This window comes from Haliotis rufescens, unplaced genomic scaffold (genome assembly GCF_023055435.1).
Source record: "Haliotis rufescens isolate VD_foot unplaced genomic scaffold, xgHalRufe1.0.p SCAF_53, whole genome shotgun sequence".
Lineage (NCBI taxonomy): Eukaryota > Metazoa > Mollusca > Gastropoda > Lepetellida > Haliotidae > Haliotis > Haliotis rufescens.
In genome coordinates this window covers 2007695-2034603 of record NW_025964257.1, presented here as the reverse complement: position 1 = coordinate 2034603, position 26909 = coordinate 2007695, and the positions used below count along the sequence as shown (strand labels likewise).

At 40.1% G+C, this 26909-nt stretch overlaps 1 protein-coding gene across 1 annotated transcript in view; it reads right to left on the bottom strand.

Annotated features, from left to right (window-relative positions):
- The window catches only part of LOC124128233, a 38259-nt gene extending 16510 nt beyond the window's left edge, over nucleotides 1-21749 (bottom strand). The window contains exons 1-15 of the mRNA XM_048385006.1: nucleotides 21626-21749; nucleotides 18296-18378; nucleotides 16874-17209; nucleotides 13192-13473; nucleotides 9014-9280; nucleotides 6669-6938; nucleotides 5381-5659; nucleotides 4258-4542; nucleotides 3564-3860; nucleotides 3075-3374; nucleotides 2247-2402; nucleotides 1905-1923; nucleotides 1683-1735; nucleotides 1443-1535; nucleotides 1031-1141 (exon numbers count right to left, since the gene is read on the bottom strand). Coding sequence (XP_048240963.1) covers nucleotides 1031-1141; nucleotides 1443-1535; nucleotides 1683-1735; nucleotides 1905-1923; nucleotides 2247-2402; nucleotides 3075-3374; nucleotides 3564-3860; nucleotides 4258-4542; nucleotides 5381-5659; nucleotides 6669-6938; nucleotides 9014-9280; nucleotides 13192-13473; nucleotides 16874-17209; nucleotides 18296-18378; nucleotides 21626-21699 — 2905 coding nt within the window. The 5' untranslated portion in view covers nucleotides 21700-21749. The remainder of the gene's footprint in view (nucleotides 1-1030; nucleotides 1142-1442; nucleotides 1536-1682; nucleotides 1736-1904; nucleotides 1924-2246; nucleotides 2403-3074; nucleotides 3375-3563; nucleotides 3861-4257; nucleotides 4543-5380; nucleotides 5660-6668; nucleotides 6939-9013; nucleotides 9281-13191; nucleotides 13474-16873; nucleotides 17210-18295; nucleotides 18379-21625) is intronic.
- Nucleotides 21750-26909: the final 5160 nt, after the last annotated feature.

Genomic DNA, 26909 nt, shown 5'->3' with positions numbered 1-26909 from the left:
AACAAAACCAATGTAGATATTTCATCACCTTTCCAGGTTCACTGTCATGCCTTCAGACACTAAAAAGTGTCTCCGCGAATCCATTTAGAACTTTACAATTATTGTTTTTCTTGTGGCCAATGTGACATCGTCTTATGCTGGCTGCTAAGTCATGTAGGCAGTGCAGTTAACTCAAAAGCCAATGTGGCAACCAAAGCAGCTCTTGACAAACCGTCAATTGCAATTGCAAGGGATGCACAATATTAAATAGTAAATCTGAAAGATGTGTTCGGACTACTGCAGAAAGCCACAACATTAGCAATATGCAGTGTATATTGACTGGAAAAGAGCATTGTAACGTTTTAACGATGTGAACATCATAGTGTGATGTGTGTTATACAATATCACTTATGTAAATGCGTGGCCTTCGGTATATCTGGGATAAAGCAAAGACTGGTTTGCACGAATTCCGTAAAGTGTGTCTGAGTTTGCTATCCATGTTAAACTATAGTATCTCAGTGGGCTAGCATTATGAAACTGGCATTAGTTCGAACCAGAACAAGCAGCCACACGCACACATGTGCATTCACGTCGCTAAATAAATGTAATAGGCTAAACATGACGTTATATTTCTCCTTAGCATCTCAGTATACACAGATCTGTCAGAATGATTATATTAGTATATGATCCTGGCATGGTGTTGACTTTTAGGTGAATGCATGCTTGTTCAGTAAAACTGGCCGATCCCAAGTAAAGGAATGCAATGCGCTGAAAGTGTTTCTTGGCTTGTAACTGAAACTGGTGTGTACCCCCATGCTTCTTCACGTATTTCCATTGTCAGGACCTGAAGAATACAGAACTACAGGTAACTAAATGTAGAATATGACAGATTTTATATCAAAGCACACTAGAGTGAAAAGACTGTGTATTTACTTGGATCACACAATAAAGCATATGGTTGTGCTAAATTCTCTCAAAACGTTCATGCCGACATGATCCACAGTGACATAGGATTTCAATCAGCAAGTAGAGCGTTTCATGTTTTGGTTACCTTGAGATTGTGCCCCAGTGTTCTGGTATGGAGATGCTCTGATGGACTCATAGGTCACTGGGGGAGTCTCTGTCATGCCTTCATAGGTACTTGTATCTGCTGCAGCATCCGCTGAAGTTTTAATTCATTATGTAGTCAACAACAAATCCAAATCATAACTCACTTCATCTTAGTAGCACTTTAATATTACCTTCACTGGAGTACTTAAAATTAAACAATATTGAGCAAAATGACAAATTCCATATCCACCTTTTGTATTCTCATAAATCTGATATCATTAATTATGTGTTTCAAAAGCATGTCCAAATTATAACTCCCTTCTTCTTATTATCATTCCAATATTGTGACAGTACCTACTCTTAAATACGTGAAATTCAACAGAGCTGGGGAAAATGCCAACGTCAGCATTTACCTTTTGTATTCTCATAAATCTTCAGCTGTGAGTACTGTTGTTTTTCTGATTCCAACTCCAAATTTGAATACTGAGCTGGACCATTTATCTGATCTGAAATAAATAAATGTGAGAACATAGTAATGATTTCAGTGCTACACAGGTCCAGACATAATAGTAATATCAACGAAAGGGAAAATCCCCCTCCCCCTCTCCCTCCCCAAACAGATAAATATATATAAAAAAATAACCAGTACTTACCTAATGATGAATATCCTCTGTTGTCAAGTTCAACAGTTTCTGGATTCCTGTTGCTGCAAAATTAACAAGGTCGGTTTCTAACAATACATAGTAGAATGGAGCGACAAACTTCAGTATTTAATACATGTTTTTAGTTATCTTTATATCTACCTTTACCTTCATCGTAAATTCACAAGTTCCATACATTGTTATACACGTATTTAATCTTGACATTTATACTACCTTTTTCGTGATGCATTTCCTGAAAAAAAGAGCCACATTGTATATAGTGTACAACACATATCACACATGCCAACTAGTCACTTTAATCATTAATGAAATCCCAAGAGAGAAGGATTAAGTAAACTGGGAACGACTGGGATAAACATCTTTTAACAAAATTATTTGCTTGTACAACTGCGTCCTTTTTCATTTTTTATGCCGAATTATTCTTTTAAAATAAGAACCCCTGACAATATTTCTTTCAAACATATTCCTCAATGTCATAAGAACATCGTTTTTTTAATATGTCCGTTCACTCTAATCAATATTTAATCATTTTACAGCAGAACGTTAACTATGTACCGTTTAGTCTATTGCCGAACTTGCGTCCCTTCATGTACAGAACCATCAGAAAAATTCCTCCAATGAGCAAGGTAAGAAGAATGCCTCCTACTGTGGATCCTGCTATTACCCCTGTATACGAACATGGAGTTTCGAGTTTTTGCTGAGTAGGTGGATCTGCAATATACACAACATATCAGACATAACAGACGACTGCTTATCGTACATCACTGTATTCAGGTGAAAAGGTGTCTAAGAGGTTAGTAGACTTGCGTCTAAGCGGCGGGTAACCACACAGAATACCTCGGTTCGATTCTCAAGCTGATTTCGGGTTTTGTTAATATTGCCAAACGCACAACATATACCGACTAATTCGCTTTAACTTAGATACACATGTTTTCTTTGAATGCAAATATTTCTTGAAATCTTCATTTGATGTAAAGAAAATGATACATTAGAATATTCATTGCTTGTACTTGCACAATTTTTTTGGTCTATATCCAAACAGGATACTGGATAACATTTCACACCATTTTAAATAATACTATTTGTTAGCATGTCATCACTTATTTTGGAGACACATTACTCTGCATTGTCCACACAAGTTTGTAAAAATATAAAAAAAACTATCCAGAGAAAAAAAAGAATAATTATTTTGAATGGATAAGTCAAAAATAGTAAACATCCAAAGTCTACACATGTTTTGACTGGATAAGTAACCAAACAGTACAATTACAAAGACTACGTATGTTCATATCAGAATTCTATTTGGCGCTGAAGTTGATGAGTTGGCAATTAGATATAACTGATGGGTTGATTAAACAATGTGAGTACTTGAGGAACACATACCTCCAGCAGTCCTTGTTTCTACAAATACATATCTGTTAGAATCCCCATAGTCATTTCTAGCATGTAGTCGGAATGGGTAAATATCTCCCGGTGTAAGCCCAGTCACTTCCACCACCACCATCATCGCGCCAGTGTCATCATAAGAATTATACACAGTCCATGTTCTTGTAGCAAACTGACGAAACTCAATCAGAAACGTCTGAGGGTGACCACCATTGAAACCAGGCAGCCACGATAACCATACCGACGACGTTGTTGCATTATCCAGATCTCTAAACTGTGAAGGTGTCTGTGGTGGCCCTTAACAAAAAAAATAAGAAAACGAGTGTTATCAGACTTTCATTTGAGAATGTTGAAATGTTAAGTTCATTATTTGTAAAACCACAATGAACCTAAAATGAGCATACAACAAATAGTTATTCAAATATAAGAAAAGGTTAATCCTAAAAGCTTGAATGATAAATCAGAAATCAGAAATTGGGAACTCACCTACAGACACTATGCTGAGTATGTATGCCACTGACACGCCTACACCATTGCTCACTGTAAGATTGTAGTTCCCAAAGTCCTGCTGTTGGAGGTCAATAAGGTGTAGTGTGGCAGTGACTAATATGTCGGAGACAGGGCTGGAGGAACCAGTGAGGTCCTGGCTGGTGCTGGTGGATCTACTCCAGGAGAATGAAGGAATGGGGTAGGCCAGGACCGACACAGACACATTCAAGTTAACACCCAGTTTAGCAGCATACTTAAGTTGCTGGGAAACTGTCTCATCCAGTCGAGGAGAACCTAGTGCAAAACATTCCTCAATGACTCAAGGAAAGATTAACACCACAGTATTTGGTGGACAATGCTACCTCATTGCTGTACACGTGTCTGATCTAGTCATGGAAAACATTCTTTAAGTAAACACCCACGTTGCAACTGTCTCATCTATCGAGTGTATACGCTACATATACAATTGAATTGAGCATAGTATTAAAATTACTATGTGTAACGACACCAGATATATCTTGTCATAAGGAAAGTAAAGAAAAGTAGTGTTTATTTCAAAGCGGCTATACCTTTAAAAATGTTATTGCCACTCCGTATTCTTCTTATTCTACCCCTACTACTACTACTTCACTAATACAACAACAATAACTATCACTACTTCTGCTACTACACTGGACAAGAGATTACTCACATTTGACTAGCAACTCCACCCTCTGGCTGACAGGTGCCCCGATGTTGTTAGTGGCAGTACAGGAGTAGTTCCCTCTTTGTCTACAGTCTGCTGACTCCAGTCTATATTCTGATGTGAGGGAGTTATCTGCCCTTGTCAACTCCTCAGTTCCATTCAGTAATCTGATGACTGACCTTGGATTACCAGCACTATCTAACTGGCATGTCAAGGTTACTTCATCAGACTCATTAACTGTCACTGAACCTGTGCGAGAGTTAGCGGTGAACATACTTATGCTGGCATGATCTGAAAATATAACCAAAAACGCTAAACAGGACATTATGTGTACATCGGATTTAACAGGGTCAGGCACATATGATCAGGAAAAAAGACTTTTATGAGTGTGTTTTACAAGTTATCTATCATTTGTATCTCATTTCATGTAGTTACATATTTAAGTATGGACAGGGAGAGTATATTTTAGTCATGTTGCAAGGATTTCCCAGTACTAGTGTGTGACACCCAGATCATGCATTGACTGTCATTAGAAACTGATACTGGACATCACAGACAACATAGCTAACACAACAATGATACTGTTTCTATCAGGAATTTCATGTTGCACATTATTATCTGTATATTACATAGCCAGCCATAGTACTTGGATGCTCAGCCTTCGTCAACCTGCGTGCATGTAACGGAGGCAAAGTTAATATCCTGATCTATTAAGATCCTGAAAATAGTTTCTGTACTGATGTTGTAAAGCATACTTGTCAACTTTACATAATCAGATATTGCATTTTCTCTGGTATGGAGATATTAATAATATTCCACCAACCACAGGAACCGAGGGTACTGATATGTGTACACACACACATGGCCAAACTTCTAAAATATTATACTTATACTGTACATCCACTGTCATTGCCCAAGACTCATAGCGTGGTAAAGACGTCATCACTTATGGTCTGAGGGTGTTGGTAGCTGTACACACATATGTCCAGTATTCTAACAATGGTACTTACACTGTACATCCACTGTCATCTCCCTAGACTCAGAGCGTGGTAAAGCTGTCCCCCCACAAGGAATGAGGGTGTTGGTAGCTGTACACACATATGTCCAGTATTCTTACAATGATACTTACACTGTACATCCACTGTCATCTCCCTAGATTCAGAGCGTGGTAAAGCTGTCCCCTCACAAGGACTGAGGGTGTTGGTAGCTGTACACACATATGTCCCTGCCTGGGATCTCTGTATGTTACTGATTGTCAGAGTAGATCCAGCCTGAGGAGTAAAGCTGCTGTCATCTTTCTTTGTCCATCTCACGGCTGCTGCTGGGTTGGCATCCACAGAGCAGGATATGTTGAGAGTCTGTGACTCCCTGACAGGTGTAGACTGGGGAACTGACACTGAAGGTTTATCTGGAAGCAATTACAGATCTTCATTCTAAAGTTACATGGGTTTAGCAATGTCCCCCTCAGTTCACACTGGTGTCTGCGTTCATCTCCCCCATAAATGCTTGGTAGCAAACCAACTGAAACAATCATTTGATTTGTGTTACGTTTTCGAAAATAAATATATTGTAAAATATGATGCTAGTGCTCCAAAAACATCCAAACTGTCAACACCACCCAAAGTGTTAGCCATAGTTCATGAAGTGAAAGTGGACTAATTGAAATTAGATATAAAGTTATCATATACCCTTAACAAAGCAAACAACACACTGACTTAATGTTTAACTTCATATTATTGGATATAACAGGGACATCAATTTGTTTTATCGTGGTGTTTTCAATATATGCAAATTATACGTAATCTATGGACATGTTTTCATGACGCTTACATTCACATAAGTATTGCAACATAGATTATATTTAATATTTATTTTGCCACGAAATGGATTAGCTAGTTCCATGTTACTTACACTGCACCTCCACTGTGACAGCTGACACACTAGACGTCCCTACTGAGTTCCTCCCAGCACATGTGTAGTTTTCCCAACAAACACGCTCGCACACACACACACACATCCTTGTCTTTCAGTAGTATAGTCATGTTACATACACTGCACCTCAACTGTGACAGCTGACCCACTAGATGTCCCCAGTGAGTTCCTTCCAGCACATGTATAGCTTCCCCAACACACACACATCCTTGTCTTTCAGTAGTGTAGTCATGTTACTTACACTGCGCCTCCACTGTGACAGCTGACACACTAGATGTCCCCACTGAGTTCCTCCCAGCACATGTATAGCTTCCCCAACACACACACATCCTTGTCTTTCAGTAGTGTAGTCATGTTACTTACACTGCACCTCCACTGTGACAGCTGACACACTAGATGTCCCCAGTGAGTTCCTCCCAGCACATGTATAGCTTCCCCAACAAACACACATCCTTGTCTTTCAGTAGTGTAGTCATGTTACTTACACTGCACCTCCACTGTGACAGCTGACACATTAGATGTCCCCACTGAGTTCCTTCCAGCACATGTATAGCTTCCTCCACTGCTCCTGGAGACAGGACTCAGGCTGTACTCTCTGCTTGTTGCTGATGGGATAGGAGAAACGTTGTGTGTCCAGATGTAAGATGTCACTGGTGGGTTTGCTGCCGTCACTTGACATATCAGTTGAGCATTGGGCTGCCCTACATAGACTGTGTGTGGTTGACACGTGGGGCCCTGTGTTACCTCTGGGACATCTGAATAAACAAGTACACATATAGGTTTAATTAAATTAATAACTGAGTTAATCTTCATGTATACGTAAGTGATATAAGTATACACTATCAATTCATGCAGCGCTTACTTCGTTAATATGTACAAAGAATAATAATAATAATAATAATAATAGATAAACAATAATAAAAGGTATTTCAGAAATATCAGTATGTGCTACATATTAGCCCCTAACATTATTCTTACAGCTGGACCGATGTCAATGATGCAGAAAGAAAACAAAACTTGTAAAAAAAAACAGCTATATCCCTAACGTAACATGTGACAATGTGTAAGGAGGAAATATAGCTGAACGCAACAGGAGATGGTGTAGCATTATACAGAAACCTACGGGTAGCCCAACTCCGAGACACCACTATGTCGTTTAAGACGATGCCACCTCCAACAACTATGAGTTAGTATATCAGATACGCCATTGCTGTTTACTGATCGGCATAATGTATACATGGAATACACTTCAAAATACGAAATCCTATATACAAGTCAGTACACAAGATCTCCCCTCCACATCATCAAGCTCTCATCACTTTGTATCAACTGAGAGTTCTTCGTTCAGCTGACACAATCCTCCTTGCCGTACCTCCCAACACGTTTTATGCCTTTGGTGACAGATCTTTTCAACAGATTGGGAGGTACCAAACCTCTGTTGTATGACATTGGAGGAGTACCCGAATATCCGGTGCCAAGAATATAGCCCTTCTGACAATCTGTATAATGCACAAGGCTGCATTATCTTCACATTCTCCGAGGGGGCAGTGGTGGCCCAGTCGTCTGAGGCGCCGCGATTCGCTGAGCAGAGTTGCGTCCCTTGGGCATGTCAGAAACCTATGATTATGGGTTCGAATCCCGGTTCGCCCCGATTATGTTTCTAGGTTTGTCAGCACCATACCCATGCTCATGGGTTTCGCCGAAGTGGTAAACGTCAGAGACCTGCATCACTTCGGGTTTTTCCTCCTACATAGAGGCTGACATGCCGTGATAGAACTGGAATAATGTTAAAAGCGGCGTTAAACCCAACTCACTCACTGACTAACTCACATCTTCCGCAAATGAATTGGACGAGGCATCGCTTCCTTGGAGAAGTCCCATTCGCTGTCTGGGCTGCGTGTAGAGGGGGCAAGGGCCCTGAGCTGATGATGAGCCTAACCAGCCTGACTGTGCCGGGATCACCAAAACCCTTTTTTGCTACATTTTTTTATTTTGATCTGTACATAATAATGATAATAATGAAAAGTTCTGGTTGGGTTTGACTAGGCAGCGCTTCATAGGAAAAGTCCCATTCACTGTCTGGGTTGCGTGTATAATAATAACAACAATACCAATTTCCAGACCGACCCTCCTGGTATAATTATTGTTTCAAGAAAAAATACACCTTGTATATAAAATCAAAGTATGTTTACTGCCATGATTGGATTTCATTAATGTATTTTACGTCCAGGTGTTGGGAGGAATGTAGTTTCAGTACTGGAGTAAATACTTGATTCTTAGGACCATCCTGGAAATACATTTCTTTCTTGATGTATTTCCGTCCAAAACCATGACTCTATGCACCGTATAGCTAGGAGCAAGTGTAGTGGCTATAAAGAAGGTTTTATGTATTCTTAATTCAGCATTGTTTCCCCTACAGAATCACGACATGTTCAACCAATGAAAAGTTTAATATGTTACATATCCAATGTCGAACCAAATTAGTAATCTGATGTAATTTTCTAACCTTGCTAAAATAACAACTTCCATTAATATGACCTGTTTATATTTGTCATGAAACTGGAATCTGTTTAAAAGTAAAGTTTATATCTATCTATTCTTTGGTTGGTGTGTATTAATGTGTGATTTCTTTGTCGGGCAAACCCGATATATATTTCATGCATTAGTCCATTAACGTTTATTTACGTAGATGATATATCATTGCATGTTTATGGCATTTGGAAACATACATGTGACAATTTGTCTTATGATGTGCGGCAATCCAGTTCCAACCAAGTAGTTTAGAGAAAATTAATACTGCAGTCACTGATTTCTGTTAGACAAAACTCACATGTAACATCCACTGAGACACTTGAGCTGTCATTAGTCCCGTGGGTATTGGAAGCCTGGCACTTGTAGGATCCTGTCTGTGACCTGTCAGCCACCGGGAGAGTCAGTGTAGCTCCATCACTGTGGACTGTCCCATCCTTGAACCACTTGTATGATGTACACGCAGGTCTGCAGGTGGCAGAACACAGGATACTTGGTACACGCTCTTGACGTTCCTTCCTGGTGTAGGACAGAGTGGAGGGTTGTAGGGTCACAGCATAGGGGCCATCTGTCAGAAAGGAAGAACAGTGAAACAGATTATACAATGTATGTACACACAGGTGGGGGAACACAGGGTACTTGGTACACGCTCTTGACCTTCCCTCCTGGTGTAGGACAGAGTGGAGGGTTGTAGGGTTACAACATCTGGCCATCTGTACGACAATCTCATTATTCAATTAAAGTCTCGTCGAAATCGGGCCAGTGACAAGGAGTAGTAAAAAAGCCTTCTGGGAAAAAAACCCTTCACCTAAATAGAAGAATAAGAAGTCAACATGTAATATGCCTAATATCAAATCGCCACATATAAACACCCAATAGATAATGGCACTTAATCATGTGCAGTGCTGGAGATGCTGGTCGCCTTGATCACACTTGCAGACTAAATTACATTAGTAATGCAGCTGGCATGGCATTTCCGGAGGAAGAATGTTTTAGTAATGACGGACGCTGCTCAGTGTTGAAATTTCTGAGACTGTTCCAAAAAGAAACAAATGTGACGGAAACACGTCTGTGGCCACCCTTTGTGATCTAGTACCTGGTATGATGAACTTTGAGCTGCTGGCTGATATTAGTCATCTTGTTGGTACATACACTGATGAAACTGATGAAATGATAGTTAAGGTGTAATGATGATGAATGTCTGTAAAGTAAATTCCGGGCATGTAGATCGATATCTGGTGTGTCCACCATTTAACTATACCTTGCATATCAGCTGTGATGATATGGATGAAGTAACATTTTGAATAAGTCGGGAATTGTGCATATAGCAGGGGCCCTGGAACTTTCAGTGAATTGTTTAATAATGAAACAGGTTTTGACTATATAACAAAATATATGCAAAATGCGTTATCTTAGTTTTTGTGCTATCCTCTTCTAAGTTTCACAATGGAGTTTTTTTATTCTTACAAAAGTTATGACTATTTTAAGATTTAAACTAGAGTGAGAATAAGCATTAAAGTGAGTGGAACTTCACAAAAGCCAAAAATATGAAGTAGTTCCCTAACATCACAAGTAAAGGCGAATTCAGCAATAAGCTGCGTTATGTTGCAGACTGTGAAGATGTTCTCTGATAATCATTTCTGGGCGAGGAACTAAAAGGAGATTATATCTACTTATGTAACAGATCCGTTCCTTACATTGAGTGTGAAATAAATAATAACATGGATATAACTGTTAATAAACCCAGGCGACCAGTGATATTTCTCCTTCCTTTGCATCCCCCTTCAACAGGTGTTTAAGCACGCGACGTTCGTACTGATAATCTCCTGGTAGACTAGCTCGTTTTGATCGTCCGTGTCCCAGTACATTATCCAACTTGCGTTTTGTGTTCAGTCTTTTTGTTCTGACTTTTCCTCACGGTTAGTGCTTCCACAGCAGAGACCAACATTTCAAGTGTATTGACTTGATGTCATCGTTGAATTTCTCGTGTCCACTCAACTGACTCAACGGACCATATCGTTTCACCATAACAGGATCATGGTACACAAGTTAATACATATAAGGTGTCAGAGTTTGTAGCCTTTCAGCTCCAATTTCAACGTCAAAACCAAATCCAACTAGTCTCTTGTTTTGAGGAGAAGACTGTTGACTGTCTTGTCAGATGGGTGACCGAGGAACTTGTACAGCCCGTTGCACCGCAGTAGCTTCAGTGTCGGGAGAGAGTTTGCCCAAGAGAAATGCAGACAAAACCTTTGCTTGTCCAATTATGACGATTTAGGTTGACTTGTAGTGTACAGTTATGTCACTTAACCATATACGTTTATACCACGCAAAGGTCCAAGGATACCCAACCTGCTGACTCCATATGATTCTCTCCGCATCGTCTTTCCCTTAAAACGTCGTCGTAAGTCCCTCGTAGATTCTCGTAGATTCTCATGTGTGTACCTTCCGCCAGTTCATGTCCATACGAAGTCGCAATTCCATGTTGAATATATATCGAAATGAACATAATGTTGTGCAAACCCGAGGTCGTATTTATTGGAAAGACGCGATCCGCTCTTTGTTACAGTGATATTTGTCAACTTATGTAAGAGCTTCACGTCACAGTCAGAGCTCGGAGCTCGCCTTCAAACATGATTGTTATTACACCCGTTGGGCGCTACGTGTATCCAAGCTAGAGTAATTTAGCCTCCTGGGTCAATAACAGTATGTTATCCCCTCATTGATTATATAATATTGTGATAACTTTTCAAATCACGTACTTGTTGTAATAAAATCATACACTGATTAAAATATGTCAATGCTGTTGACTGCATCACGAAGGACAGAGATATATCTGTAATACAAATATTAAGATTATACATTTAATTGATCTTACACTTACAATATGTATATGTTTTACACACAAGACATGTCTGTGATAATAAACAGTTATAAAATTGAATAAAATAGTCAATTAAATACGATTTCGGGAACATGGGCAAAAACTGAAGGGCTCGACCGTTTACGACCGTGGCTGACTATTACAATATGGAAGTTCAATTTTAATTAAGGACCATCTTAATGCTCTTCTAAGCAACGTTAAAAAAGTCTCGAGTAATGATTTCTGCACTATCGTATATATCTTGCAAACATCATATATATCTTGCAAGTGCAGTTGAGTGCGCTTGTATTTACACATGGCAGCACATTCAGCCTAGTGAAGCGGCCTTTCCATGAAAGAGACAAATAGTTCTGTCGTACCCACAATGCGCTTGCTTGTTCATTGAGATACTGTCTTGGAGACCCTTTAAGCGTGTGCTTAGCTCAATTGCATTAGTGATTGTGAGTTCCCCTATACGCGGACGCGCTTTGGCTTATGTGTGCACGTGCACCATGTGTTATTCATGAAGGATGTGAAATTCCACTGTGATTAGATGTTGCGTTCAGATGCAGCGCCACAGTATTGTAAATTTTCATCTAAACGATAGCTACATTCAAATAATTAATTCCCTTATTTTATGTCGGCGGCGTATTCTCTGACGGTATAACGACGCCGACCCTTGAATACCTCGGTAGGTGATACTCGGGTAGTGTATTCGATCTTAAGACTGGTAATCAGAGCAGGCGAATCAAGCCTGTTGATATGTGGCTGTAAAACGTACAAAACCTAGGGCCTAAATTAAAGCACAAAAAGTTACTCGCATCTGCTGCTTCATAAAGGATGCTTCTGTCAAGTTAAACAGTTATTGGATGAGCAGCTGAGGAGCAGTTGGGTAACAGATGTAACATATGAATGATTTTTAATTGTCTGCCCTTAGTTTTGAGACATATGACTTTTGGACTTTAATATATACTGACTTGTCCTCATAGGTCTGCATCTTGGCCTATGCCTGTTGATAAGAGGCGACTAAGGGGGTCGGGCGGTCAGACTCGCTGGCTTGGTTGATGAATGTCGTCGTATCCCAATTGCGAGGAACGATTCTCCTAATGTCAGTAACTGGATTGTCAAGACTCGTTTATTTACAGATTGCAGTCATATAGCTGGAATATTGCTGAGTGCGATGTATAATATAAATATAAATTGCCAATGCACGAGAATAGCCAAAGCTCCATATGGTGTAAAAGGCAAAATAGATGAGAAAATTAAATGAATAAACCACTAAAAATCTGTGATGACTCCAGGTCTTCGCTAAAGGAGTAAGCAACAACAGCAATTTCAAACAAGTAAAATATATTGGTGATTTGGGGGACAGAATAATAATGATAGAACACTTATGATAAGGCTTTCTGCCATTCTGTTTTGGAACCCCTAAGTAAAATAGCCACAGTTAATTTTGACTTAAAGAGTATACATGTGATTTATAATAGCGTTGTATTGTGAAATGGTTAAATGAGCATCTATTAATACACGTTACATTACTATGAAACAAAGACATATTAACTGTGGTGGTAATTTTAAATATTTAATATGCACATGTACAGTTTCCATAAACTTACATTGTGGCTCCATGTTGTACCCCTGGCTCCACTCTGACTCCAGACCCTGGTCTTCTGTTGCCTTACATCTGTAGCTGTGACTGTCCCGGGAACTCACTGTGAAGGTGTAGGGGGAACCAGGGGAGGTAACTGTGATGTTAGTGTTGTCACGCTGCCAGGTGTAGGTCAAGGTCAGGCCATGGTCAGCTGGGACAGTGGTTGAGGTGGAGCTGCAGGTCAAGGTGACTTGTCTCCCAAACCAAGGGGATGATGGTCCATTGAGAGTTGGTTTAGTTGGTTGACCTGAAAATGTAATTGTTTCACGCTAGAACTGTGACATACGTTCAAAGACCTGGTCGTCATGTGGTCAGAACACAGAGGCAGGATAGGAACCTTGTTAACTTTGACCTGCGTAACATGTTTTTGATGGAGAGTACATTTTGCAAACGTACACATGAGCATGATCACCAGAAGAATCTGTTTGTGTTGTGGTGATCTCCATTCTTGACGTCCTGTAATATTCTACCACAGATACTGCGCCATAAGCAAGCAGTGATGACGTCATCAGCGATAGTTATAACGTCAGTGGTCTTCAGTTATGTTCTCGGATAACAGCAGATTTAATCCGTCGTTTCATGATAAGAGGCAGTGCTGTAAACGTTTTTATAACGATGTTTCTTTGGTTCATGGTGCCTCCATAATGGTCTTTTGTGCCATTCCAACGCACAAAAAGTTTGCATCGATCCACGCAGTTGGGATATGATGACATGCATCAACCATGTCAGCGAGCCTGACCACCCGATCACGTTAGTCGCCTCTTACGACAGACATGAGGAATTTGCCCCACTTGTGATAGCATCCATTAGTACTATACGTCGATGATAATGCTCATCCACACCTCGGATATGTGGTCAATGTCATGATTTGAAAAACTAGGTACACCCAGGATAGAGTGGCTCATTTACTCTCCTGACCTACTGAGCTGGGGTGAGTTTCAGAATGAACCTGAATGAGGTGAAGGTGACAGTGCGCCGATGGGATCTGTAACAGGCGTGGTTGCACTAAATATTGACTCGTTATTACGGCCTCAGCGGGACAGCACATTGTTGTCATTGTCAGCCAATATGTCTTTATTTGTGTTTGTACAACACGCATGCACAACCAACACGTTCACGGTTATTGTATTGACAACAAAAGCGATTTTACGTGATGCCATTGGGGATACTAAGACTGACATATCCTCATAGATGAGAACCTATTTACCCGTATGACATAATTGTTCAGGGTTATCATGTACATTTGTCAATTTCAATGTTAAAGACGGACAGCTGAAAGACAAACCATGATGCTGTCCTCCATATAAAATACTTAGCACTGCCCCAGTCTTACAAAGTCGAACAAATCTGAACTGAAAAGGAGTTTGGGATTGTACTAATAAATCGAATCGGGAACACATCACAACCGGTAGTGAAGTAAGGCAGAAGAGCCCGTTACAGACAAAAATATAGACATTGGTAATGCAAGAGAAGATTATACACGATGAATAAAATCTTTGTTCTAATACTTTGTGTTTACATTTATATTTCATGATCCCCTACTTTTTTTAAGAACATAAAAATAAAATATATTTTCAGGAAATTTAAAGTTTAGAGACTTTCATATTTCAAGAGTGAGTGAGTATGGTTATAAGCAATATTCCAGCAATATCACGGCGGGGGACAAACATTGTAGCTGGGTAATTAGCAACCCCACAAGATGTATATAACAGATCCCCTGCAAATGTGGCCACCAATACATTTGAGAAACCCTCAGACCCCTCAACACCAGTCTCAAAGAACATCAGACCTCTGTCAACAAACTAGACCTGATATCCTCTATTTCCGAACACATCCTCAAGAACCAAGATCATAACAGTGTGGGGAGCAACCAAAGTCTTGTCTACCAACAAATAACTGGCGACAAAGAAAACTACAAGAAGCCTTTGACGTCAATGAGTGAGTGAGTATGGTTTTACGCAGCTTTTAGCAATATTCCAGCAATATCACGGCGATGGACACCAGAAATGGGCTTCACACATTGTGGGGAAGTGAACCCGGGTCTTCGGCGTGACGAGCGAACGCTTTAACCACTAGGCTACCCCACCGCCCCTCCTTTGACATCAGGAGACAACAGCCAGCCACCAAGTGACCAAGGAACCGACCTGCCCAGTGCTTGGGACATACGGTTTTGATTTTTGTCTTTTGCCCATTGCCATTTCTCTTCAGTTACCCATCAGTGCTGAATACCCCCTGCCTCCCGTTTGCCCTTTGTCCATTGCCTATTACCAATCAGTGATAATTTAAGTCCTGGCGTCCAGTTGTCTATTTCTAAACATCACCTAATAGCTTCAATCAACTGTTGGCGTCCCTTGTTAAGTTTGCAACTTCGTTATCTTATTACTTTTGTTGTTCGTAGACATATATGGCCTCTGCTTTATACTTTTTAAAGTATATACTCCGAAACGTTGTGTTCCTGTTGATAAAGAAGTTAACATGCATAAATTCTCTTCCTTACTTTATATCAACATCAACACTCACGCCATTCATATGCCATTTATATGCATTATTCAAAATCAGAGACGCCTGGATTGTTTTGTTCTTAATGAAATACAAGATGTTAAGGGAAAGAATACATAGTTGAAAAAGTCAGCGAATTTGAGATTAAAAATGGCCACCAACATTGCCGTTGAAAAAATATGACCAATGCATTTCTAAACATGAGTAGTATAGAGAATTGTACAGAGCACAACAATCATACTTTTCGCCCTACACTAAATATTTAGTGCTAGCGATATGTGTTGGCTTTATCTGAAACAAACATTCAGATTGTATTAGTTGAAATGATTGGTTGACCTCTTTTTATCAAGTGTTTATTATAATATATATTTTTTCGCAAATAATTGTATCAATATTAAATATAATTTGATGTTTCGGCGAGTGAATCTCGATTTGTGTGTATTATAATAATTTGATAAGGTGAGGTAGAAGATGTCTTACATAATCTGTTCTGCAGTCGTTTGAGTTAGACAAAATTATCGGGAGCTCAATATATGTGGTGTCTTACTCGATACGTATTTGCGTTGTGATGCTCCAAGTGAAATCCCGTAAAATACATCCAGATGATCTCAAGGGTGATCAATCCAACATGATTCGTACCTTGCTACTTATTGTTATATGTGTTGTTAGATGCCCATGAATCAATCCATTTACGATATTTCTTCATCAAATATTTCCCAAGAACCACCAGCTTTTTTGGTGCCATAGGTAATATAACTAACCCATATTGTACCTTGGTATTGTTATATTATTCAACTTAGCTATAAATGATGCTGTTGCAAATATTACTACAAATAACACTTACCAGAACAAACATATCATGTGTGTTATGTAACTAGAACATGTTGTACGTTATTATTGTTGTATTATTTGACTAGACTCTGTTTCTGATATATTCACATAACACTTACTACTACAACCAGCTTTTGTGTGTCATCATAGGTAATGTAACTAACCCATTTAATTAACCTATGAATGCCACCGTTTCTAATAACACTGTTTCTAATATTTCTACACATAACACTTACCCAGAACAAGCAGCTTCTGTATGTTATCATATGTAACTTACGAATAACACTGTTTCTATTATGTGTACACATAACACTTACCTAGAACAACCAGCTTCTGTCCACACTGAGGTAAGATGTCAGATACTCCACCATTCCCACAGGTGTAGTCCCCAGCATCAGATCTGACGACACTGCGGAGGTCAAAAGCCATGAACCTGGGGTCAGCAGTTAGATTCCCGTTGTAGGTGACACGAGTTGTGTAGTTCCCGAATGTCTGGTGGTTATTGACTCTGTTGGCCAGTAGTACTACAGCTCCAGATGGACTGATGACATACAGCACAGTGAGTCCTGGTACAGCTGGTACCTGCCACCTGAAGCTGGCTGTCTCAGACTCCCTCACTAACACAGGACTGGAGGACAGTTGGGACTCTACACCTGCCGAAAACAATGTCTCGTGTACATAGCCACATTCTGGTACACTGATGACTTAAACGTTTGAGGAACAATCCAGCATGCTCTTTCTACGAAGATTTCAAACAGCGTAACACCACTATTCCGCAAACGTAGTTTGATCAAGGTAACAACATTCAATGCCTCAGCCAAGCTTTCAAAACGTTATATATGTAGTATATTTCCAAATTTGCCGCATCAGTGACAAAATTGATGTTGTGATAGCTAACACAAACATGTGCATCACGTGATCGGACTGTTGTATTGTTTGTTAAGAATCGCGCTTATACCCAAACCAGAGTGCTAATGGTAGTCGGGGCGGTCGGGTAGCATCGTGGTGAAAGTGTTTGCTCGTCACGCCGAAGACCCGGGTTCGATTCCTGACATGGGTACAATGTGTGAATCCCATTTCTGGTCTTCCCCGTCGTGATATTGCTGGCATATTGCTAAACGCGGCGTAAAACCATACTCACTCACTAGCGCTAATGGAAGTCTGCTTACATATTGTTTTATATAAATATAACTCATCCTATGACAACTAAGACAGTGAGTTATTGACCTGAACATTATGCACCAACATCAACCTGCAACAGATGTAATCAAGCATAGTACTATGAATTAACATACATAACTTACGTTGGACAAACCTGATGCCAGACTCAAAACATGTTTATCCGCATCTGACAAAAGGGTACATCATCATGTTCATAACGCCCTAAAAGTACGGAATGCCTACGTCAATCTATATTCAAATACCTACACTGCTTGTGATTTCAAATCTCGGATATTATGATTTTCACTACTAAGACGAAAGTCCCTACAAAGGAGATGTGACAACAACAGGGGGAAAGAGAGTTTACATTGTCTGCAATACCCTAAATGTATTAGAAGGGTTACCGCGAATATTTTAAGTCTTAGGATTCGAACAGAGCAAATGCTTTGACATGACACTTGCTTAAAATATACACTGAACATAACGGAAATTGATGTGCTTTGATTCTACAGAAATAAACTCCATATGTGAAAGCCTAGGTGTTACTTTAAGAGAATTGTGCAAGACAATAATCCTACCATTGATGACAATTCCGATAACATAAATCATCAAATCCGTACGCAAAGATCCCATGAGACATCTAGTCGGAGTGGTCATGTCTCTGAAATATGAATACATTCTTGTTGAATTCAATGGCAATAATTGTTATCAGATATCAGGTCATAATAGCTATATAGGCATTTTTTCTAAAGTCCTGGACACATTAAGATTCATGGTTATTTTCTTACATACTCTCTTTCATTTCAAGTGAATAGATAATAATAGATACATGTTTGCAACAAGGTCCAAAATATTATCTTAAAAAATCAGTTAATCTGAGACTCTAGTAAAAAACTTGAAAAAAGTGACTAAATTGGATCAGCGTAGGACGATGTTCATATACTGAACCACAAAAGAAACTTAACCCCAAGTAACAATCCATGAAAAAATGTCATTTTTATATATCTGGGTAATTTTTGTCAAAGTTTCTAAAAGTTTACATTACGTTGTCCGGAACAATGACATTTGATAATAAAAAACCCCAAAGCAAATGACAATAAATCCGATCGCCCAAACGCATCACGATAACAGCCATGGTAACGCGATGCACATGAGTTCCCCCCATTTCTTGCCCTTTAAAAATCCAGCCAGACTGGATAACATTCATTCGTTATTGAATTGCTACCACATGCCAAGATCGATTAGGAATCAGCTACAATTGGACGATTGCAAGCTGAACAAATCGCCCGGGTAGTAGCGAATGTATTTCAAGTCCATGTAAGGACCATATACAGGCTCCAGCAACGGTACCCGACCACCAACACTACAGATGACCGACCACGTAGTGAAAGACCCAGAGTCGCAACCCGACGTCAGGATCGTCAGATTGTGCGACGGCATCTTCAATATCACTTTGTTACTGCTGCGGAAACTGCTCGACAGCTCATGGGGACACACCAGCGACACATTAGTGCGGACACCGTGCGTCGACGATTGACGAGCAGACACATCCACTGTCACAGACCACACTGAGGACCCATTCTGAGACCACGTCATCGCCGGGGCCGTCTTCAGTGGGCAACACAGCACCAGCATTGGCGCCACCAGCAGTGGAGAAAAGTCCTGTATCTCAACAGCAGATGGCACACAGAGAGAGAGAGAGGGAGAGAGAGAGAGAGAGAGAGAGAGAGAGAGAGAGAGAGAGAGAGAGAGAGAGAGAGAGAGAGAGACATGGGGAACGTTATTCGGATTCTTGTGTTGTTGAGAGAGACTCGTAGGGTGGTTCGAGCATGATGGTGTAGCCTGAAATTGGTCTTGCACAGAGGGTCGGCCCTGTGGGACTTACATGGGTCCAGGGAGAGGCAATGGTCACAGCAGCTCGGTACATTTATCAAGTCTTGAGACCACACGCCATACCTCATTAAGCACGTCGCCGCAACCACACGTTTCAGCACGATAACGTCCGTGCCCACACTGCGAGAGCAACAAGAGACTTCCTCCAGCAGAGTGGCATCAGAACCATGCAGTGGCCTGCCCTCAGTCCTAGTTTAAATCCCATTAAGCATATGTGGGACGAGATTCACAGATTCACTGAATGACGTCCGACCAAGGCCGACAACCGCAGCTGAACTGCGTCAGGCGTTCCTCAGAGTGTGGGCTAAAGTGCCTATGGTCTTCATCAACTGCTCATCCATTCCATGTATCGACGTTGCACAGCAGTCACCAATGCACATGGCGGACACACGAGATACTGACTTGTGATGCCATTTTCTCAGAGACTAGTGTCGTGTTTCACTTTAAGAACATTTGACACTTTAATTTCAACCAATATGTCTCAAAGTATGTTTACAGTGTTTGGACAAATAAGGTTTCTCATATATCTATCCTTGGTGACTTTTCTTTTGCGGTTCAGTATATTACCCACAACTGGTTTGACTTGCTGAATATTACCCATAGGGGCACGCATCGGTGAATTTCAGAAATTCTCTCGGAGCATTATAACATTGCTGCGTGATGATTGGCTCTTTCGGTCCAAATGTCTGTTTATTTTCATTGTTTGAGAAGATGTCATATGAACGCATACTGCAAATAGTTTAGATGACGTCTTCTGGTCTTCGGGGTGTCACAAACATGAGATCAGGAAACCTATATGTTTCTCTACTCGCAGCTCGGAAGATTTTACTGATGCTGTAAATCCTCGTAGTTAGTTCGTTGGTTATTCTCTAACTGCCGTGTAAATCAACAAACTTTGATTCATCTTCATGTTATTTGCTCACGTCGTTTTACCCTCAACGAAAACTGGGGTAGGCGTCTAAATGTGCTGTGAGGAGTTGCGTCCCTTGGATGTGCCAGAAACCCATGTTCCTGGGTTCGAATCCCAGATTCGCCCTGTTTATGTCTCTTGCTTTGTCGGCACCAAACACGTTCTCGTGGGTTTTACCAGTGTGGACTTTTTCCCACATTGAATGGATGAAAGACATTATCACAACAATCTCGAAATAGTCATGTGTTAACAAATATTATCCTTTAACCTACCAAATCAAGCTATTATTGAACGTTATTGTTGTGTGTTAAATAAGAGACTGTACAAGTTGAAGGAGAACAATAACTTTGTATCTGACGAACAAAACGGTTCAGAAAAGGAAGGTCGTCAGTTGAGAAAGTGAGTGAGTATGGTTTTACGCCGCACTTAGCAATATTCCAGCAATATCACAACGGCGGGCACTAGAAATGGGCTTCTGACATTGTACCCTTGTCGGGATTTGAACCCGGCGTTTCGGCGTGACGAGCGGACGCTTTAACCACTAGGCTACCCGACCGCCCCTCAACAGTGGAACACATTTTATCATCAACATCCATAGTGGAATCGAGGAAGTCGCTCAAGATATGAATTTTCTTAGCTTTTATTGACTTCAAAAAAGGCTAACGATACTATTGACACGTTTTAACAGTGGGGTCACCTAGGAGTTTCTGCTCACTCACTCACTCACTCACTCACTCACTCACTCACTCACACACTCACTTAAAGAAAACAAGACAGGCCATTTGCTTTTGATCTGCCGACATTCACAGTTGAATCACAAGATGTCAATGTACATGATCCTATTCATCGAGTGTTAAACGTGATCAGTGCAGTGCCGGAATTTATTAAACTTTAAAAAAATACTGGTAATTATAGTTAATCGTGTTTCCTATTTGTAAACTCACTGTCAGTAAATGACAGCACCAAAAACAACCTTAACTTACGCATTCTATCATAAACGTATCGATCCCGCCATCTTGGATTGACTGTATGGATAGGGCTCTTGTTTTGACAGCCAGCCCTGGGTACCCGGATGATTGTTTCGGTAATGAGAGGCAACACTTACCTTGTTCCAGCTGGAATTCTCTTCTTCACATATGAGTCGTATTCAAGACGAATGGAGCATACGTTAGAGGGCATGCACAAACAAACATATTAATGATACTATTACACATTATACTTCCTCATTGCCGTGTCAGGTGGGACGAGCTATTCTTAGATCACAACTATGGTAGCTCGGTGGGGACACAGTATACTTTTCTCATGTTCAAATGATGTGACTTGATACCTGTTGTATTATTACACGTACATAGATCACTGAATGTGGAAATAACTCGATTCAGATTGGTCAATCAGGGGCTATCAAATCACAATAAACCCCCTCTGATTGAAACAGCCGGTTTGACGGCCGCATGGGCATATATTCTTAGAATAGCACTTTTTTCAGTCATTTTCGTTAAGCATATTTAAATATTTATATCTACAATTACAGGTTACAAAATTCAATGTTGCTGTTTTCACAACTTTCGAAGGATGTGTGGCAATACATTTCGTGCAGAACACATGATAGACATCTTTAAAGAGAATGTATTAACAGAGAGCTTGGTATTTGGCGCTTCTCTCTATACGACTGTGGCGTCATATTAAAGCCCAACCTGACCATAAATAGCCCGCAAGGTGGCGGTGTTTCAGTTTCGAATAATGGCTGACAATGTAAACATAACCGAGTGTCGGGAGAAGCTTTTTGAAAACTATACGGGAATAAGATCACCGTCAAACTTCGTATCAACATGAATGACAAACCACGGATACAACAAATGGATACATTTTCGGTAGTTTTATCATAAAAAATCGAACCGATCGTGTTTGACGTCTGCATCAACCACAGTGGGCGGAGCTTATTTACGGTTGCGCTATGAATAGCAAAGCACATGGTCATGTGTACATGTGACAAATTCAATGCATTTGTGGTCAAAGTGTATTGTGTTGTATATTTTTACGGCAGAACAGCAGCAGAACATCGGTTTCGGTTAATGTAACAGTAACGATACTTAAATACGAAATTGACGACACGATTCTTTCAGTTCAATCCGAAAATTACAGATAAATTGTTTAGTTTGGGTCATTTGCATTCAACAGTTAGATCTGTGCCACACAATAATCAGAGTATATTTATAAAACTTAAATTATTACACAGATTGTTCAACTAGTGTTTAGGAAGGGGCCTAATTTGAAGCGTCAGAAGTTGCGCCAATATTTCTCATTCCGCGGTATCATTTTGTGAAGATGTGAAGACGACATAGCAGGTAGGTTTTAAAACTAAAGACCTACGCGTTTGTTGAAAAGTCTTGGAATCGTTTGATAGATATTTATTACCATTAAAACTTACGTCCTTGTCAAACGGTCCACGTCGGTGGGTGTTTACATGACGTCACCCGTTTATGCATGAACCAATGAATTGTGTGTGTTATCATGACGTCATATTGACCTGTCATATCACTCGTTTAAGCTCCGCCCACTATAGTGCGGTAGTTCCTACCACAGATGCTCCTTTAAACTTTGTCGTCCCTCTGTCTGTTGTCCAGTTATACATTCCAGCAGATTTTCTTTAGTATATGAATCAATGCTGAATATTCTTTCACAACCTAAAAAAACTACTGTTAAATCCCTTACTTGTTTGCTATATGATTTCCAGGAATGATATAAAACCTCGAGAACAGTATGAAGGAGTGTTCAACCGGCGAATGGTTTAAGTGACGTCCTGGCCAGCAACTATCTTTCGTGATCTCATGTTTTGTCATGTTTTATCGTTTACATTATGTTCGTCGTCCAAAACTTCATACGATAATTTCTAAATATTTCCAAGTCATCGGAAACCATGGTGTGAATACTGTTCAACGGCTGGCTAATAGGTTAGGCCAATAATTATTGGCCCCTTATCAATTGAGTAATTTGAATATCATGTTGACTGTGATGGTGAACCTTTTGTTGCTGGTGTAGTTGCTGTGAACATGAAAGAGTCACCTGTATGTGCATATCGCTAACTAACGTCGGTGACAGGGCACCGGATTAATCGCGTTTTGTGTAGGTGTTGCCATATCCATAGACAAGTCAACGAGGTGAGTATCTATTTAGAACGGGAACGCGTGGTGGCTAGTGTACATCTAATAACACACAGGGTTGTGAATGGTAAATGTTGTCATCGTTGGACTCCCTACTCAGGTGTAAAGTACGTTGGCTGATTATTGCCATCTCTAAGACAGAACTGCGGAGATTGATTAGCTGCTCTGGACATGATTCCACTGCTATGGTGTAAGAGAACACAACATTTTTGGATGACAGCACATGGCGTCACAACGCAAGTTATCCACAGCATGAAATGTCATCACGCAACAAGGTGACCAGATTAAACTATGGTGGCTGATTGATGTCATCTTGTGTTATTGTAGAGTGGACGTTTTTTTCCACCACCAACTTCGCATGACTGAATGTTTTGTTTCAACTGAAATTGGAATTAGCAATGTAATTTTCTTTAACATATTATATTCGTTTGCCATTTTCATAACAAGATAAATCCACACTTTTATCTCATTCAGCCAGCACAGCTTTTATGATGTGATAAACCACCTCGATTGCAAATAGTCCTTGTTTGTGTGCTAGTTTTTATCTAAATGTAAGGAATTTATGTGAGGTGTTCATGACACTTTATATTTATATTGTACAACACTGTTCAGAAACGTTTGAACTTTATTGTTTTAAAATTCGTTCAATAAAGTATTTATCTCGACATTGCGAATGCGTGATTGCCATGTGATTCCAAGCTTGCTTGGAGTACCAGCAAAATGAAGATTCCAAATTGTCTGGGAACGAAAGCATTCAATCGACGTGGTTCTTGTAAATAAAAGCAACAATAAACAGTTCCATAATCATAAGACATTTCAGCTTAAAGAAGAGGCAATGGTACAATTTCGACAATATCATACGCATGATGAATCACTATCAAACACTTATGCTACCAGGTGTTCACGATACGACCAGCGTATCCTGCCTCACCCGTGGCACCCGTCTCAAACAGCAAAGACATGTACATTGTTCTCACGAAAATACCAGGGCAAGACATGATACAAATAGGGAGGTCCACTGGACATTCATTATGTGATTGGTGCCCTCCATATGTATACAAACAAACTACCTGAAATGCTGTTACACTGATCAAATAAACTTTTTGAAATCTTCGTAGAGAGAGCATTTTCGAATAATTTGATACAAATAGCAGCACAATAATACTATTCGTTGGCTTGATTTGAGGCAGAAGTTGTGTTGTGTTTTGGTCTCATTGTGTGACCTTTTGGCAGCTTTGTATGTATTGAACGGGCAACGAGATGTGGGCAGTGTGCATTCTATTGTGAAAATACCATACATAAACATTGAATCTATAGCAATGCTAACTACATTCAGTGTGTGATTGCTGATCCACATACCAGAGGAAACAGTCTAGAAAGAAGACAGTGAAACCTATTCTAATTTGAATAAAACATAGTCAGCTCACTATTGCTTACTGTGTTGATGCCACATCGTACTACTATGTTCAAACTAGGATTAGCTGTGTTATTCAAACATGAACAATGTAAAACTTATCTTTCATAGTGCGTAAAAGAATGTCGAATGTAGTGATAATTTTTTTATTTTTAATTTGATGAGGTATCAAATCAAAGCATCAAAAACCTTTCCATATTCATAAGACATCTTTGCCAGAAGCAGTCAGTTTAAAATTCCGACCATACCATGTGAGAGAGTGAGTATGGTTTTACGCCGCTTTAAGCAATATTCCAGCAATATCACGGCGGGAAAACCAGAAATTCGCTTGATACATTGTACCCATTTCGGGAATCGAACCCAGGTCTTCGGCGTGACGAGCGAACGTTTTAACCACTAGGCTACCCGACCGCCCCAATGAGCATGCGTCCATGAATTACCATCACATAGTGATGATACCAGGAGAGCGTATCCTGCCCCCTGTGGCTCCCATCACAATCACAGTGTTATAAGGTTAAAAATGCATCTCAAAAACATTTTCCTACAATTTAATACATGGAATGATCGATCCTGTTTTACTTCTATTGTGTTTATTGTGATTGTATTTTACATCTCAGACCTGAACTCATGCTTAGGTTTTCCGAGCTGTGGGCAGCTCTTGTCCACAGGCGGAGGATGTTATAAGGTTAAAAATGCATCTAAAAAACATTAGAAAATGATAACAAATAAAACCAGTATAGCTGCAATGAGGAGTTGCATTAGATATAGTTTGTGACAGATCTTTTAGTTTGAAAGGAATCAATAGATAAAAGACATTTCACATTTATCACAAGTGTATTCTGGACATTTCATAATTATCATTGGATTAGTTCCTGGCTATCGTCCATTTGTTCATGAAACAAATAGAGAGTTTCAGGGTATATTTCATTTGGCGCTTCCGGATGCGTGTCACAAAATCAATAGAAAGATGAGCAATCTGGCACGTCGGCTTCTGTATTTTTCCGATTACGACACTCATGAGTGCATGGTCAGATCTAACTTTTAACGAATCAAAATGAGGTATTGTGCCATGTGACAAGGACAGGCCAGTCTGATCCTGTCCTGTATTGATAGATGGGCTGAGAGTAAGTAAAACTATGTGAGTATAAAACTGGTGTTGCGTTTCTTTATTATGCGTGTGTGAATGCTGATAGAGACAACTTGGAGTAAGTGTCGTTAGACCAATCACTCCTTGACGGAGCCCAGCCGCGGCGGACAAGGCGAGTGGCAATGTCATGGCGTAATTGACCACAAGGACAAGGAACGGCAATACATTTAGGTAACTGTATTAGGGTCGCTCTGGACGCCCGAAAGCAGTTACAACAGTTAAAAACAAGCCCATTGTTCACCTGAAAAAATGGTACAAGTCAAAATAACGACTTGCATTGAACATCATTTTTGTCACTGATGTGTCAAATATGAATTTCAACAATATAATGTAAAGTGTGTTTTTGCACAACTATACAAATTATCCAATTCACGGAAAGAGTCCGCTATACATCGATTGTAGCAGTGGAATCTGTTTCAGGGTGCCGGATAAGGCGATGTGACAACATAATATTTCATGTTGCACTGAGGGGACACCACATGTGCCACATGTGCTTCAGTGTGGGGCAGGACCGAAGCCCTAGGAACTCCAATGGGTCAAGGTTCCTCACTGTCACTGGTCGAACTACCCTCCGTGATCAACGTTGCTTAACTTCTGAGTCCTGACTTGAGTGCTGTGCAAATACGAAACCACGGTTTGTTTATTTCCTTTAATTTCCCACACAACA